This window comes from Heloderma suspectum, chromosome 4 (genome assembly GCF_057233095.1).
Source record: "Heloderma suspectum isolate Gila_16-S chromosome 4, 16-S_ref, whole genome shotgun sequence".
NCBI lineage: Eukaryota > Metazoa > Chordata > Lepidosauria > Squamata > Helodermatidae > Heloderma > Heloderma suspectum.
In genome coordinates this window covers 165,374,487-165,390,385 of record NC_139461.1, presented here as the reverse complement: position 1 = coordinate 165,390,385, position 15,899 = coordinate 165,374,487, and the positions used below count along the sequence as shown (strand labels likewise).

General features: G+C 46.3%; 1 protein-coding gene across 1 annotated transcript in view; it reads right to left on the bottom strand.

The window, feature by feature from the left end:
• Positions 1-15,650, bottom strand: part of NTMT2 (N-terminal Xaa-Pro-Lys N-methyltransferase 2) — a 34,678-nt gene extending 19,028 nt beyond the window's left edge. Inside the window, 2 exon segments of the mRNA XM_084851607.1 lie at positions 6,340-6,502; positions 15,491-15,650. Coding sequence (XP_084707733.1) covers positions 6,340-6,502; positions 15,491-15,650 — 323 coding nt within the window.
• Between the last annotated feature and the right edge of the window lie 249 nt (positions 15,651-15,899).

The window sequence follows — 15,899 nt, the reverse complement described above, 5'->3', positions numbered from 1 at the left end:
ACTCTCAGTCTTGTTGTTTTCCTTAATTTGGCTTGTCTGCCCTTTTGTTGCAGTGTGTACCAACCTTCTGCATTTACTTTGGCACGATAGCCCTGGCCAGGGGTGTGTCTTCCACCTGGCCGTGACCTCACTGACCCCGGTCAAGGGGTGTTCCCCCAATCTTTAGCATTCCCCACCCCCCTTCTGTGCATGTTTACTCAGAAGTAAGAAATACATCTCACTCCCCTGCATTGAAAGTGTTAAAGGCTAACTGTAGTAACTCACCCTTGAGTGCTCTTTCGCTACTCTGATGCACCTTTAGATGGCAATTGCTACGTTGTGCATCTTTGATGTTCTGTAGTTTCTCTGTTTTCTAAAATCACTTCTCTGCTTGATCGTAGTAATGAGATCTTGCCTTTGCATTGCAAGCAGGGGAAGGAGAAAGGGAGAAAGAGCAGGGGTGGAAGCAGTAGGCAAAAGTGCACACATGGGGAAAAATGGGGTGGGGAGTAGTAACTCTGCAGCAGATTGCTGGGATGTGGTGAAATTCGGGTGGGTGGGGGTTAGAAATGGGGAACATTGCAATCCTATGCATCTCTACTCAGATGTCAGAATGCATCTCTACTTCCTCCCCTGTAAGTTGGGTTTAGAATTGCAGCCACCACCTCCCAGAGGAGTTCTGAGAAATGAAAAGAGGAACGTGGTGGTGGTGGTGATGATGATGATAAGGTGAATCCCTTCCAAAATGGGCAAACTGAAATCTGAATTTGAAGATGGAATTTGAAGCAGATTGCTGGGATGCGGCAAAATTGTGGGGGAGGGGAGAGCTCTGGAGGACTGGATTCACAAAGAAATGAACACAGGTTGGGGAGGGAGGGCTAACACACATTGGCCAGAGAAAACAGAAGAGGTAGAACAAGGTGAGAGTGGGAGAGAGGGAACAGGCTCTCTAAATGATGGCGTGGATGAGACTCCACCCAGGAGCCACCCAAACAATTTGCAGTAAACTGCGTGCAACCTGCCGAGAGCCCCAGGCTAGCTTTGGGATAATCCGGGTTTTCGACCCCCGTGTGTCCCCAGACAGAGCAGATTCTACTCCAGTAAAAACTACAACAAAGTGGAGAGCGAACTAAACCCGTCACCATGGAGATTCCCCCCTGATCTTGTGGGGCAAATGAACAGAGAGTAGAAGCTGAGAAGGCAGCATCCAGAGCTTGCTCCCATTGGCTTTGTAAGTCTTCAGCTATGTCTGGGTGGAGACGGTCAAGGCAAGTTTTTAGATGCCGCCCCATAAGTAACTGTGCAGGACTGACCTCTATTGCTGCACAAGGAGTAAAATGCTGAGCAATGAGAAACCTGGCAAGGCGTGTTGGGCAGGCGCCTCCCACAATGAGCTTCAGGGCATCTTTTGTTGTCTGCACCATCTGTTCAACTTGGCCATTTGCTCGGGGATGGCGAGGTACAATGGTGACAGCCCAAATAAGGTTCTTGTCTGCAAATGATTTAAATTCAGCAGATGTAAAAGCAATCCCATTGTCTGAGACTACAGTATCAGGCAAGCCATAGGTTGCAAATAAGTGGCACTGTGCTGTGATTGTTGCAGCAGCTGTTTGTGATGGTACTAAGACTACTTCAAGCCACTTTGAGTAAGAATCTACCACAACCAAGAAGTTTCTTCCTTGAAATGGTGCTGCAAAATCAATATGGATTCTTGACCAAGGCTTCTTGGTCACTTCCCATGGAAAGACAGGTGCCCTTGGTGGATTGTGCCTAGTGGCTTGATGAGTACTGCATGCATTTACAGTTTTTTCAATATCCGAGTCAATACTGGGCCACCAGACATAGCTCCTGGCCAATGCTTTCATGCAAATGATCCCTGGATGAGCTGCATGCAGTGTGGTCAAGATGGTTTGACGACCCTTATCTGGAATAACAACAGTTTTCCCATAGCAGACATCCCTTATGGGCAGACATCTCATGCTGATGGCATTTGAATGGCTTCACTTCCTCTGGCAGTTCCTCATCCAGCCACCCACTCCATACCCAGTTTAAAACACGAGCCACTACAGGATCTCTAGCGGTCAGCCTAGCAATTTGATCAGCCTGAAAAAGTGGGTCAGGAAGGGTCATTGTAGTGCTTCATCATAAATCCCACAGACAAGACGATCCCTCAACATATCCTCTAGAACAGTGGTCTCCAAACTTCTTTGATCATGCACCCCTACCAGTAAATAAACGTTAAGCACGCACCCCCAATATATGTATATTTATTTATACTTGATATACATTTACTACTGTACTAATATATTATGCACATTAGAAAACATACACAAAAATCTAAATTAAAAAAGGATGAGATAAAGATGAAATATACATTATTTTTAAAATATTGTCTTTTATTTATTAACGGTACAACCCCGCTTTTTGCTCTCACTAAGAAAAATTAATAACATTTTTAGTGAGAGTAATGTGATTGAATATGCTTCAGCTAAACTGAAAATAAACAAATCACCAGCTTCAGGTGGTATCCACTCAAAGGTTCCTAAGTACTTAAATGTGAAATTGCTGATTTTCTAATGCAAATATATAACATATTCCTAAACTCAGCCTCTGTACCAGAGCACTAGAAAGTAACCAATGTAACACCAATTTTAAAAAAGGAATCCAGGGGAAGATCCTAGGAAATTATAGGCTGGTTAGCTTAACGTCTGTTCTGGGCATTATTAAAGATAATATAATCAAGCATATAGAAAGACAAGTCTTGGAAGAGTCAATGTGGCTTCTGCAAAGGTAAGCAGGTCTCACCAATCTTTTAGTGAGACTGTCAACATGGCTGTGGATAGGGGTGATCCAGCAGATTTTGTTTACTTGGACTGTCAAAAGGCTTTTGACAAAGGTCGTCATCAAAGACTCCTAACAAACTTAGCAGTCATGGGGGAAAAGGAAAGGTCCTCTTATGGATTGGTAACTGGCTGAAGAACAGGAAGCAGAGAGTAGGAATAAACAGACAGTTCTGGCAATGAGGTATGTAAACAATGGTGTCCCCCAAGGATCTGTATTTTGAAACTAGTCGTATTTCACTTATTCATAAATTATTTGAAGTTAGGGGTAAGCAGGCCATGTTTTCCAATGATGCCAAATTATTCAGGGTGGTTAAAACAAAAAGGGATAGCTAAGAATTACAAAAGGATTTCTCCAAACTGGGAGAATGGGAATATGCGGTTCAGTGTAAGCAAGTGAAAAGTGATACATAATGGGGCAAAAAATCCTAACTTCACATATACATTGATGGGGGCTGAGTAGGTGGTGATGGACCAGAAGAGGATCTTGGAGTTGTGAATCAATGATAACGTCTACCCAGATATGTGAGAAAGATATACATGAAAAGGGGAAATTCCATGTTGGGGATCAAAAGGAAAGGAAAATAACAATGCCAATATCATAATGCCTTTGTAAAAATCTATGGTGCAACCACCATTTAAATACTGTGTATAGCTCTGGTCCACACACCTCAAAACGATATTGTAGAGCTGGAAAATGTGTAGGCTAGGCCTTCAGCCTGATGCAGCAGGACTCTTCTGAGGTTCTTATGCCAGGAATCCCCATCTGGAGACATGTCTGGATTAGGGATGGACGAAAGCCACTTATTGGTCCCGCAGCTTGCTTCGCGGTGGGGGAGGCGCTCCGTTCCTCCCCCCGAAATTCTGGACGGGTGGGAGGTGCCCCATCCCTCCGGCCGCGAATCCTCTTCTCCTGCCGGGTTGCAAATGGCGGCAGCCGTAGCCGCTGCCGTTTGCGTCCCTGCAGTCAGCCGTGATAGGCTACGTAAATGTTTACGTAGCTTATCACGACTGACTTTGGGGGGGGAAAAAAAAAAGCACGTACGCAAGTGGCGGCGCCCATGGGCGCCCCCATTTGTGCTCCTTATTTGGGCACGTGTAGTCTACGTAGACATTTACGTAGACTACGGTGAAAATAAGGGCAAGGCAAATAACGTTGCCCTTATTTTTGCCGTAGTCTACGTAAATGTTTACGTACACTACCCGTGCCCAAATAAGGAATGCAAATGGCGGCGCCCATGGGCGCCGCCATTTGCGTACGTGCTTTTTCCCCCCCCAAAGTCAGCCGTGATAGGCTACGTAAACATTTACGTAGCCTATCATGGTGTTTTTTGAAAATCTAGCTGTGATAGGCTACGTAAATCTTTATGTAGCCTATCACGTTTGTTGTGTGGGGGGGTTACACTTGGAAATGGCGGCGGCGGCCGGTCAGAAGACCGGCTGCCGCCGCAGATCCGCCGCCGAGAGCCGCCGCCGCCAGGGACATTCGACCAAGGTAGGTCCCATCCCGGGGGGGTGGCAGACCGTTTCTCCACCAATTTCGGGGGGCTGAATGCGTTGGCATTCGGCCTCCCGGAGATTCGTGGAGAAATTCTCCGATGAATCCCTTGGATCCTGCTTTGTTGGTAGATGCCCAGATGACAGCTGTGGCCTGAAAAACCTTCCTTCGGTTATATCTCGTCCTGAAGCCCTGTTCAGGCATTTGACTTATCAGGATTCCTCCCTATAGAATCATAGAATAATAGAATAGTAGGGTTCGAAGGGGCCTACAAGGCCATCGAGTCCAACCCCCTGCTCAATGCAGGAATCCAAGTCAGAGCACCCCTGACAGATGGCTGTCCAGCCTCGTCTTGAACACCTCCAGTGTGGGAGAGCCCACCACCTTCCTAGGTAATTGGTTCCATTCTCGTATTGCTCTAACAGTCAGGAAGTTTTTCCTGAGGTTCAGCCGGAATCTAGCCTCCTGTAACTTGAGCCCATTATTCCGTGTCCTGCACTCTGGGATGATCAAGAAGAGATCCTGGCCTTCCTCTCTATGACATCCTTTCAAGTACTTGAAGAGCGCTATCATCTCTCGCCTCAGTCTTCTCTTCTCAAGGCTAAACATGCCCACTTCTTTCAGTCTCTCTTCATAGGGCTTTGTTTCCAGTCCCCTGATCATCTTTCTTGCCCTCCTCTGGACCCTCTCCAGTTTGTCTGCATCCTTCTTAAAGTGTGGTGCCCAGAACTGGACACAGTACTCCAGATGAGGCCTAACCAGTGCTGAGTAGAAGGGAACTAGTACTTCTCGGGATTTGGAAGCTATGCTTCCATGAATGCAGCCCCAAATAGCATTTGCCTTTTTTGCAGCCACTTCCCTTCCTTGCCTTCCTTTGCATGGAGAAAGGGACTCAGCCAGGGCTTGCAGGAGCTGACTCCTGCAAGCCCTGGCTGAGTCAGTCTGCTCCTTCCGCCACTGCATGTGTCCCAATAGGGGCACAAACGGTACAGGAAATGGTGCAGGGGATTCCCCAGCTTACCGCTGATCTTGGAGAAAAAAAGAGATTCCCCTTTGTGCCTCAGGGGCCAAGGCTTTGGGAGGGAGGGAGGGAGGGGCCTGTGGAGGCTGCTCAGTGCTCTACAGGCCGGATTGGGCCCCAGCAAAGGCCAGAGGTTGCCCTCCCCTGTTCCAGATTATCCTGTCGGGGCACATTAAATACAGTTGTTATTAATTGGTTACAAGGGATCAGGGCTGAAATCATTTCCCTGGTCGAGGCAGGCTCCTGCTTGAATATCCTCCACTGCAAGAACCAACACCAGGGTGAGTTAGGATGGTTGTGCATTTTTAAGCATACAAGTTCTCAGTGCTCAGGCAGATAAATTGCTCTTGCTCAGAAGCTGTTGTGCAACAAGGCTGCTGGTTTCAGCTACTGGCCAATGTCAAATAGCTCCATCTTTTAACTCCCCTATCAACCATAGTCATTGGATTAATGTGCTTTAGTATTAGGCTGAAGGGTCAGGGCCAAGGAGAAACTGCAGGGGAGCAAATCTGCCTGGTCAGCTGCTCCCACTAAGCCTCTGAGCAAATGCCATTATTTAACATGACTTTAATAACTGTCAGTATGTTACATGATCTTGGATGGCTATTTTGTGCTTCTATCCAGGTTGCCCCCAGGGCTAATGTTCTAGTTATACAACCCTAGTTACACAACTCCGCCACATAGCTCTTTTTCTTTTCTTCTTGCAAAGAACTTCTATTTTCTCATATTTTGCCATTGGAAAAATGTGATTCCCTGTCTCCACCTCCAGCCACAATGTATACTGCAATTAAGATTGCTTAGTAGATGGGATGGAATGACTCTCACCAGCACAGGCTGGATTTTGAGCTACAGATACATGCAACTTTGAAATTTGAGGAGAATTTTCTCTCAGAATTTTTTCTTCATCTCAGCACATGAGAATGCAGTAAATGGAGGCATAATCAGAAACCCAAAGGATGGGGTACATCAATATATGTGAATTGCAATGGTAGATAACTCACTTAGGTAGACAACTAGAAGACTTGATATCAGTGTTGGACAACTCCATGAAATCTCCCATCATGCCCTCTTCTGATGCTGGCACCTCTCTGTAGAAATGTTTGGCTCTGGCATAGAATTGCATCTCACCATTGATGACTTCGCTTGTCTAAGCATAAAGTTTGACTGCAAAGAGACAAAAGCAATAATTGATCACAGACCAGGCTAACAGTATAAACTGACTTTTTAAAATCTATCCCCAGTGAAGAAGCACATAAGAAAAAGGAATCCAGCTAGGTTATACAGGGAAGTTTGGAAAAAGACAAGATTTAGGGCAGACATTTTGTCCCAATGTTGAGCTGGGTGGAGAGGAAGGAAAATTACAGCCAATACGCAGCCTTAAATATGCATATATTTAAGTGAATAACCATCTGCAATAGTGGCTTTTCGTTTATTTACTTATCTTCTGAAATGGATGGCGAGAAAAGCAAAAGGAGCATACTGCTGACATTATAGGCGGGCAGTAACTGGGCTTCCCCTTTTTCCTTACCTGTAAAGACATATGCACAAGTACCATACAGGCAGCTCCACACCCGGCGGGGGTGGGGGAAGGGGGAGCATCAGAATCACAGCCTGAGAACTTTATTTGAACATGGATCATGCCCAGTTATACTACAGAACCCATGAGTGTGTGATTAACATGGCCACTGTTTCCATTCATTCTGTTCCAAAGCTAACAAAAAACAACAACCCTGCAGTTGTTGCAGGGGTAATGCAACCCAGAAACAGAAAGGTGTGGGAAGAGACCTTGGGGCGATCTACACAGCACTGCTTTCAACCTTCATTTCGCTGTAGCTGCACAGTAGTGCGGCTGCAAATTAGCTTCTGCTGCAGTACACAGTGCGATTTACTGTGGACTTTTCCAAGGGAAAAATCTGCAGTGCTGTGACACACAGCTGTGAATGCGGAGTAAACTGTGGCAGTCTCCAGTTGCACTGCTACATATTTTTTTAACATATATTTTTTAAATGCACAGCTGTACAGCAACGTGAAGATGCGGCTACGATGCCCCAGTTTTTAGTGGTTCCTTTGTACGTTAGGGGTTCTTTTGTGTCTGTCGTTTTCTCATTTGGTAAAATGTGGGTAGGTTGCTCCTTTGTTCCTATGCCATAGGGATGTTAGAGAATTCCGCCACAGATCCCAGGGAGGCCGAATTCCAGTGAATTCGGCCCTCCAGAATCCATGGCAGAATGGAGCAACCTGCCCCACCACCCCGCGAAAGCCCTGCGAAACAGAGCCTACCTGGCTGCAGCTCCAGCAGCGGTGGCGGCTCTGGCAGCGGATGAAGCAGCGGTGGCAGCGATGACGGCGGCTCCGGCCACTGCCAGGCACCTACCCCAGTGTAGTGTAGTGGTGAGAGTGATGGACTAGGAGCCGGGAGAGCCGGGTTCTAGTCCCCACTCGGCCATGGAAGCTCACTGGGTGACTCTGGGCCAGTCACAGACTCTCAGCCCAACCCACCTCACAGGGTTGTTGTTGTGAGGATAAAATGGAGAGGAGGAGGATAATGTAAGCCGCCTTGGGTTCCTTGCAAGAGGAAAAAGGCGGGATATAAATGCAATAAATAAATAAAATAAAATTAATAAAAGACTTAACCACACACCTAGTAGGTGCAGTATTTCAAGGTGTTTCCATGAACCCCCTCGGCCCTTGGCGACTGGCTCCAAAGCAGCCCTTGTGAAGATACGAAGCTGTGAAGGTGTGGTTCAAAAAACGAGCACGCTCCTTCGTGCAACTGTAACTGCGCAGCTGCGAAGGAACGAGGAGGCGGGGATGACTGCAATAGTGAATGGCATCACACAGTGACGCCGCGATCACTAAGCATGCCCACCACATGCCCACCAGAAAATGCGAAGTCGGTTTGGGGAAGGGCCAGACAGCTTGACAACCACAGCAACCCAACAGTAAACCAAAAAATCAGAGCAAAATGCCTCTGTGGAAATCTGCATTTTCAGGATGAAAGCCACAGTATGGCCACGAAGTGGTGACTATGTCATGTGTCCCGAAGGACCTCAAATCACAGCAGCCCCAGAGTAAATGGCTCATGTAGATGAGGCCCTCGCCACCAACTGTGTCACTACCTTTAGGGCAGAACACCCCTCTGCTGAAGGCAAGACAGGTGGGCTGTGCCAGTCCAGACAAGCTGGCAGGCACTGCAGAATCCCTTAAAGCTGAAAAAATGGTCACAAGGAAGCACAGGGGCAGTGGGAATTCGGGAGGAAAACAGGGGAAACAGGAATGCTGCTGCCTGGATTCTCTGGAGTAACCCAATGAGTGAACAGCATCAACTCTGATGAAAAGGACTTGCCCAGAAGCGCCCAGATTTAGAGGCCAGTGGAAGGTGGATGTCAAGGTGCGGGCAGCGAGGGACAAGGAGCGAGGGAGGCCAGGCAGGGCGTGTGAGAGCAAGGCTGGGTTTGCAGAGCAACTCTGATGCCATGAGCCCTTAAGCCTGTTCCAGTCACAGTTAGTGAGGTGCCATTAGCACTCTTGATTGTTATGGACAAGATGGGGGTGCAGGGGCTGCCCAAAACCTCAGTTCAGTCACTGCCACACCAATATTTAAATAGGTTTTTTTTTTTTTGGTGCTATTTGTGACATATATAACCCGCATTTTTTCCCAAGGAGAAATGACAGCACAGAGAGCACTCCCTCCCCCAGTTTATCCTGACAACAGGCCTGCCAGGTCAGTTGGGCTGAGAGAGGGCTCACTGGCCCAAGGACACTCAGTAAGCACCATAGCTAAGTGAGAATCTCAGACTGGGTCTCCCAGTCTTAGTCTCACACTCTCACCACTACCCCACACTGACTGTCCTACATCATACTGATTCAGTATCTGGTGATCACCTAGTTAAAATATTGTATAAACGTTTAGGGCCACTCCAAAATTCTTAGCAGTGGATTAGCCAAGGCATGTTGCTTGCTGTTGTTCCAACATTGCTTTCTATCTGTTGTCATATACAGTGCCTGGAATCTTTGGCTGTCTTTACACGAGGCATTTATCATGGGCTCGTGATTGGTCACTCACGGAAGTTTGCAGGTCATTTACATGACGCCATCAACCCCCAGGGCACATCCAGCTGTATTTCATCTTTATCCTGCTAAAAAAAAAACCCGGAGATAATCCACTATTTAAATGTAAATCTGCTTTAATGGCTGTGGGTAAATGAGTGGTTCTACTATAAACACAGCCTGGGAAGAAGAAGCCATTGAGAAGAGCAGGAAAATCACAACTGCTCTCCCCCTCCCCTCTTCCAGTGTGTCTGCCTGTTGACCTGGGCTGGGAAGAGAGATTTCTTGGCCAGGCTCACAGTGAGTGTGGAGCGGGCTCGGGGAGGAAGAAGATGGTGACTCCCCATGTAAAGGGCTGATAGCAACAAAGCCACCCCCCACCCCCACCCCATGCGCTGCTTTGCAGAGAGAGAGAGAGAGTGAGTGCACGCGTGTGTGCATGCGTGCGTGCATGAGAGATACTTGAATCTCTCCAGAGACCCACTGATTTGCCGCTCGCTCTCTGCCCCAAGGCTGCCAAGAACTTGTCTGTGTAAAGAGCTGATCTTTATCTCACTTAGAATGCGGAAACAGAAGCCCCAGTAAATTGCAAAATAAACAGCCTTGTGTGATGAACCCCATTATGCATTAGGATGAGATCTGGACCTCTTCTTATTTTATTTCATTTCATTTCATTTATGATACTTACACATCACCCTATAACAAGATCTTCCACCATCTGTGATGTTTTCACATGAGTGACCAAGTGTTTCTGCTTTCTGTAACAAGATTTATAAAATCTACATTGGCTGGACTGTACAATCACATTTTCTTTTGTATTCTGACCTGCATTAACAATCATATATACATATGTGATAAATATACCACAAGAAAGACTGAAATGCATTCTTAATTTTGGGGTTAGTGTTCTTTAAGTCCAGCTTCAATTGTTTAAAATGTTGCTTTTCAGCCCATGAGCAACCTTTGGTGCTCCAGTCAGGGCATATAAGAGAGGTCACATACTGCGAATAAACAAGGTTCAATGCTTGCTCATTACGGCAAGCCCAGGCCTGCCTATTTTGACAAGAAGGGTAGCATCCCTTGCAAGCAGTAATTCACAGCAAGCCAGACTGTGAGAATGGGGCTCTTAGGTTTCATCGAAACCGTGCGCCCAGGCTATTGCTCCCTCTAGCAAAAGCAGCGCTCCCAACCCTCCTTGTCATCACCTGCTTAACTGTGGAGCGGATACCGTTAAACCTTTAATCTGTTCACATTTATGTTATGCCTGAGAGATGCATACTGGAAGTGAGCACTGAACTCACCAAGGATCAAATCTTGAGATTTTTACACCCCCTGTTGATTTATTTTTGCACCCTGTGTAGGAAGATTTTGGATAATGGAAGGAATTGGTGGCAGATGATGCTCTGATTGTGGTGGCTGCGCAGTGATGGTTCCTGTGCAATTTGGGGAGGCTTTCCTTGTTTCTCCTTCCATGTGGAGTGGAAATAACGTCTGAAGTATTTTATCGGTATCATTTATACATTTCCAGCAGATTACATTGGGTGTGTTAGAATCTGCAGCACAGTCATAAAACCATCGAAGTCTGGAGAGAGAAAACAGTATACAACTCCTTCCTTTTGTAACACTCTTGCCCCTGGTTGAACAAGTTTTTGAGTACTATTAGAACCCTGCAAAACCGGTTTACATAAACCGACAGTGCGCATGGCATGGGCAGTAATGGTTCTGCTGTGCCATGTCCAGTTCTCTTAGGAAGAATGCAGAGGGAGCATACAAAGAACAGTCACATCATGTTTTCACCCACGGTGTGAACCTAGCATCACAACTTGTGCTACGGATGTAGATAACAGTAAATTAAACAGTGGATTGGGGAGCAGCTTCCAGTGCCAAGGCAGTATATTGGTCCAGTCCTGTCCTACCCTGCACGCACTAGTTGAGCTGTCCATCTTATAGAAATATTTTAAAAGCAGCACATATTCATTGCTTTGGTATGTATATTTCTCTTTCACAACAAGAACTGCCCTAAAGCAGACCCTCAAAACAAATCCAATAATTTTATTATGTTAAATCAGAATTGTGTAAGTGCTCAAATCAACTAAAAAGAGAGAGAGGCATAATAGATTCCCCCAGCTAAGTAGCTTATTGCAAAGGGGATGGGGGGTGGGGGTAGGACAACTTGTCCAGAAAAGGAAGAGTCAGGAAGCAATCAATTGCAGAGAAAGGCAGAAGGAGAAGTTGCTTTAGGTAACATGAAGTGCTCTCATTTACTCTTTTTTTCTTTTCTTTTTTTAAAGGAAAGGTTTGGAAGGCAAAAAAGCCAGAGGAGGGAAAACACAGGAAAGAGTGCAAAAGCTCTGTAGTGGAGCTGTCATGCAGGACACAAAATGGTCTGCAACTGGAAATGTAAGTTAAGCGATAGAGAAAGGAAGGGCGTCCCCAACATGTCATGCACCTTCCTCAGGGACAACTCCTCCCACTGTGGCCAGATCTACACCTTGTGTCATGTGATTACGATCCCATCATGGTAACATTATATCCCTCTTGTGCATTTATAACTCGTAGGACCCACAATGACATTTGTGCAGTATTTTGGATAATGTGCAATAAAAAGCAGGAAATAACACTACAATAGTAGAATATAGAATGTGTAATGTGCCCCCAAAGTTATCAATGCACTTCAATACCACTATAAAGCAGTAGTGTAGATATAGCCTGTGTCTCAATCAAGCATTTTCCTATCCACACCAGCAATGATAGTGCTATTGCTACTCTGCTGTTGCCTTCCTTAATAGATTTTCTGCAATAAGAAAACGGTCAGAAGAAGTGGTGGGAAAACAATGTTGTCTGGAAGATTTGCAAAACAGAGTGAAAGAGGTGTATCCATTGTACATGAACAGCCTTGTCTGGAAGCATCCTGGGAGTGCTGGTAACGTCACCTGCAGAAGCCAATAAGTACCCCCACAAGTGGCTTTTTGCTGAATCAAACTGGTCAATAATGTAAACCTGCAGAACTGCCTTTCCCATCTTCAAAGCTCACTCTGCAGCTTCTTGCCAGCTTTGCAACTGAAATAAGAGATTACATACAAGTGACCAAACACTGGTTTAGCAGTCAATCTTCCACACTTCTCCATGCTTCATCTGAGCTGCCCACCAGTGTACTGCAGCTGTAGAAACAATCTTTCTTTTGTGAGTGCATGAGATGGGAGGAGGCTTTGCCACTTCCAGCCTTCCACTGGAGCTGTTCATGTAGTGAGAGGGTCACCCACTCTCCTCCCTCCTGCAACATTCAACAGACCAAGGAGGAGGCGGCGGTAGCGGCAATCCTCTCACTGTGTGCACGTCTTCAGGACAAAGCCATTCAGCCTTTCCTTCCATCTCAGGCACTCAAGCAATTTAAGACGATCATTGCTGCAGCGTTCTTTGGGTGGAGATCGATGTAACATTTTTAGTGGGATGGAAAGGTTTGGACACACATGCACCGCAGTTCAAAGCATTTTTTTTCAGGGCAGAAAAAGTGTGTTCAAATCACTTCCACCTGGGGCACATCTAGACGTGCCTTTTATTCCAGCCGGGGCCAGTGCAGGTCCATTTGATTAGACGACGCAGTCGCCACCTCGCAGTCTTCTATGGTTTCTGCCAGGAAAATGCGGATTTCCAAGGTGTAGTTTTCCTCCGACTTTTTCAGCTGCTGCGGCTTCACTACAGCGGGGTGTGCTGTCTAACCATCCCTCGGGGTGACAGCATGGTTTGTGGTGGGTGTGGAGTGGGTGGTGAGTGACACTGTGACACCTTTTTCCTCCTCCCCTCTCTCTCTTCTCAATTGCTTCCCATCCTGCCCGCAGTTGCGATGTGAGAGGGGATGGGAGAGAGAAGTGGTGCTTTGTGCCGCCGCAGCCGAGAGCAACTGCGTCCCTCTCTGCTAGGCACTGTTGCTCGCGGCGGCAACAGCCCTTGCTGGGCTCCTGCGCTGCAGCAAAATTGTGCAGTAACTAGACCCCACATATCTAGGTTGTTGAGCATCCAGAGCGCAGGAGCTGAGCAGCTCCAACGATGCAATAGACCCAGTCAGCACTATTGGGGCCCAGGTGAAGCTGAGGCTCAACCCCAACAAGATGAAGGGACCATTGGTCAGTAGAAAAACAAATATGTTTTGGGGTACAGCCTGTTCTGGAAGATCAGGTTTGCAGCGCGGGGTGCTACTGGACCTGGCATTGCTCCGGTGGGATCAGGTGGCTGCTGTGGCTGGGCGTGCTTTTGCCCAGCTTCAGCTGATGTGCCAGTTGTGCCCCTTTTTGGAGAAGACATCTGGCTAGAGTGATCCATGCCTTAATCACCTCCTGTTTAGATTATTTCAATGCACTCTATGTGGGGCTGACCTGGATGAGTATTCAGAAATTGCAGCAACGACAGTGCTTTCTGGTGCACACCTCGTTGACCATTTTAGTTGTATCAACTACACCGGCTGCCGATTTGTTCCAGGGCATAGTCTGAAGGAGGCTAGGTTGGTGGGCACGCAGGACAGGGTCTTTTCTGTGGCAGCACTCCACTTATGGAACTCTCTCCCAAAGGAAGTTAGGCTGGCCTTCTTTGTTCAGCTTTAGGTGGGCTGTTAAAACTATTTTGTTCCACATGGCTTTTTAGCATTTTGAATGTATTAGCGCCACACTGTTTTTAAGATTCTCTCCTGCTCTTAATTCTGCTGTTGGTGATGTTTTAAACTGTTCAATTAGTTTTTAAAGTTCTCAATATTTTTAAATTTTCAAATTGTTTTAATTGTAATTTGCCTCGGGGGCTGTAGTTGGGCTGAAAGATGATTCATAATTTTATAAATAAATGGCATAAAAACAAATGAGAGAAGAATCCGCTTTTCATGTTGTCAGTTTTCACCCTTGTGCAACAAGAAATGTTGCCACAGGATTAAACACAACACACATTCAGTAATCTGTTTCCCATTATATGATTCCGGTCATATGGAATGGTCCCCAGAAAAAAATGTTCACTCATACACATTCATGCATAGAATGAGTATATGAATATACTCATATATTCATGAGTATAAAGAGGAGCAAGAAAACCTCTTTCTGCATTTTAATTCTCTTACACATTTACTGAGGAGTAAGCCCAGTTGAACTAGATGGGGCTTACTTTTGAGCAGACCTGCCTAAGATTTGGATATTAGGTAGCAAGCCTAGACATTCCGGGGAGCAAGTCCCATTGAACTCAACAGGAGTTATTTCTGAGTAGACATGTATGGAATTGCACTGTACATTCGTTTCTTCCTGGCATTACTCATTGGTATGCAGTACTAGCGAAAATAGGCTGTACCCACACCCCTCCACCGTTACCTGCTGCTCGAGGGGCATGCAAGAAATTGAAGCAGGCCAGCAGGGAATCTGGCCAAATTCCAGCGATAGATGCTGGGCCCCCGAATGAGAGGTTTTCATTCATCTTAGCGGCATTTACAGTCTGCAATCATGCCATTAACTGGTCAGTGGCATTGACTATGCGGGTTACTGATTGCTTTCCACACTCATAAGACATTTGGAGATGTCTTGTCGAGACATGCTGGTTGACTACAATCCATGTTTTTAAAGGGACTTGTCCTCAGCATCTCCCATTTAAAAGATGCCTGTAGATCAGCACTTCAAAAGCAAATAAATTAATTTTGCATCTGCAAAAATTATGGAGCTATGTGAACTGAAAAATGTAACCAGAAATAACTGTTCCTGCTCTTCCCCACCTATTCTAACTTGGGTAAGGCTTGTTAAGAGATCTCAGTGCATCAGTGCAACTTGGACACCAGCAAGAGACAACCAGGGGAATAAAATCTGCTCTGCCCACTAGCTGAAGGCAGAGCTCAGCCCCATAATCTCTTTGTGAGCTGATCCTACTGGCTGGGGGATGCTGAGAGTTGTAGCCCAATGCATCTAGAGGGGACCGGGTTGGGGAAGGCTACCCTACATCTTGGATGGGGGTAGGGCTTCCAGGCATATGGGTGTAACTTTTGGGATTCTTGACTGAACCCCTGTTCCTGTTTGTAGAAGTCAAGCATTCTGTGCACATCACTCATCACCTATGCACAGTGCTGTTTTTTGACTTACTCACCCAGATGCAGCTTCTCCAGCAGCTAGAGGTAACTCTGAAAAAAATTATTCCTAACTGCCTTGTACAAGATGAAGGACATGCTGTGTCAACAAAGTTCCTCACCCATCTTGTGCCAATGTGATTTAAAGGCTAAATGGGCCCGCATATACATACTGTTCATAGTTTTCTGGAAGAAGTTGCCTGGGTTGCCCAAGTGGGACCCTTCCATCCACTGGAAGGGCTGTAATGGTGTCATTTAAGCCATGCCCATCTCTGTCATTCTATACTTGGGTGTATGTCTGCCTTTGGCTCCTGCCACTTGCTCAGAATAATCTCTGAACTGTCATGCTCCTAAACTAGCAGGTGCTGGGAAGTGATAAAAAGCCAGATTGCTTAGGCAGGGTAAAAGTACATCTGTGCCCAATGAAGC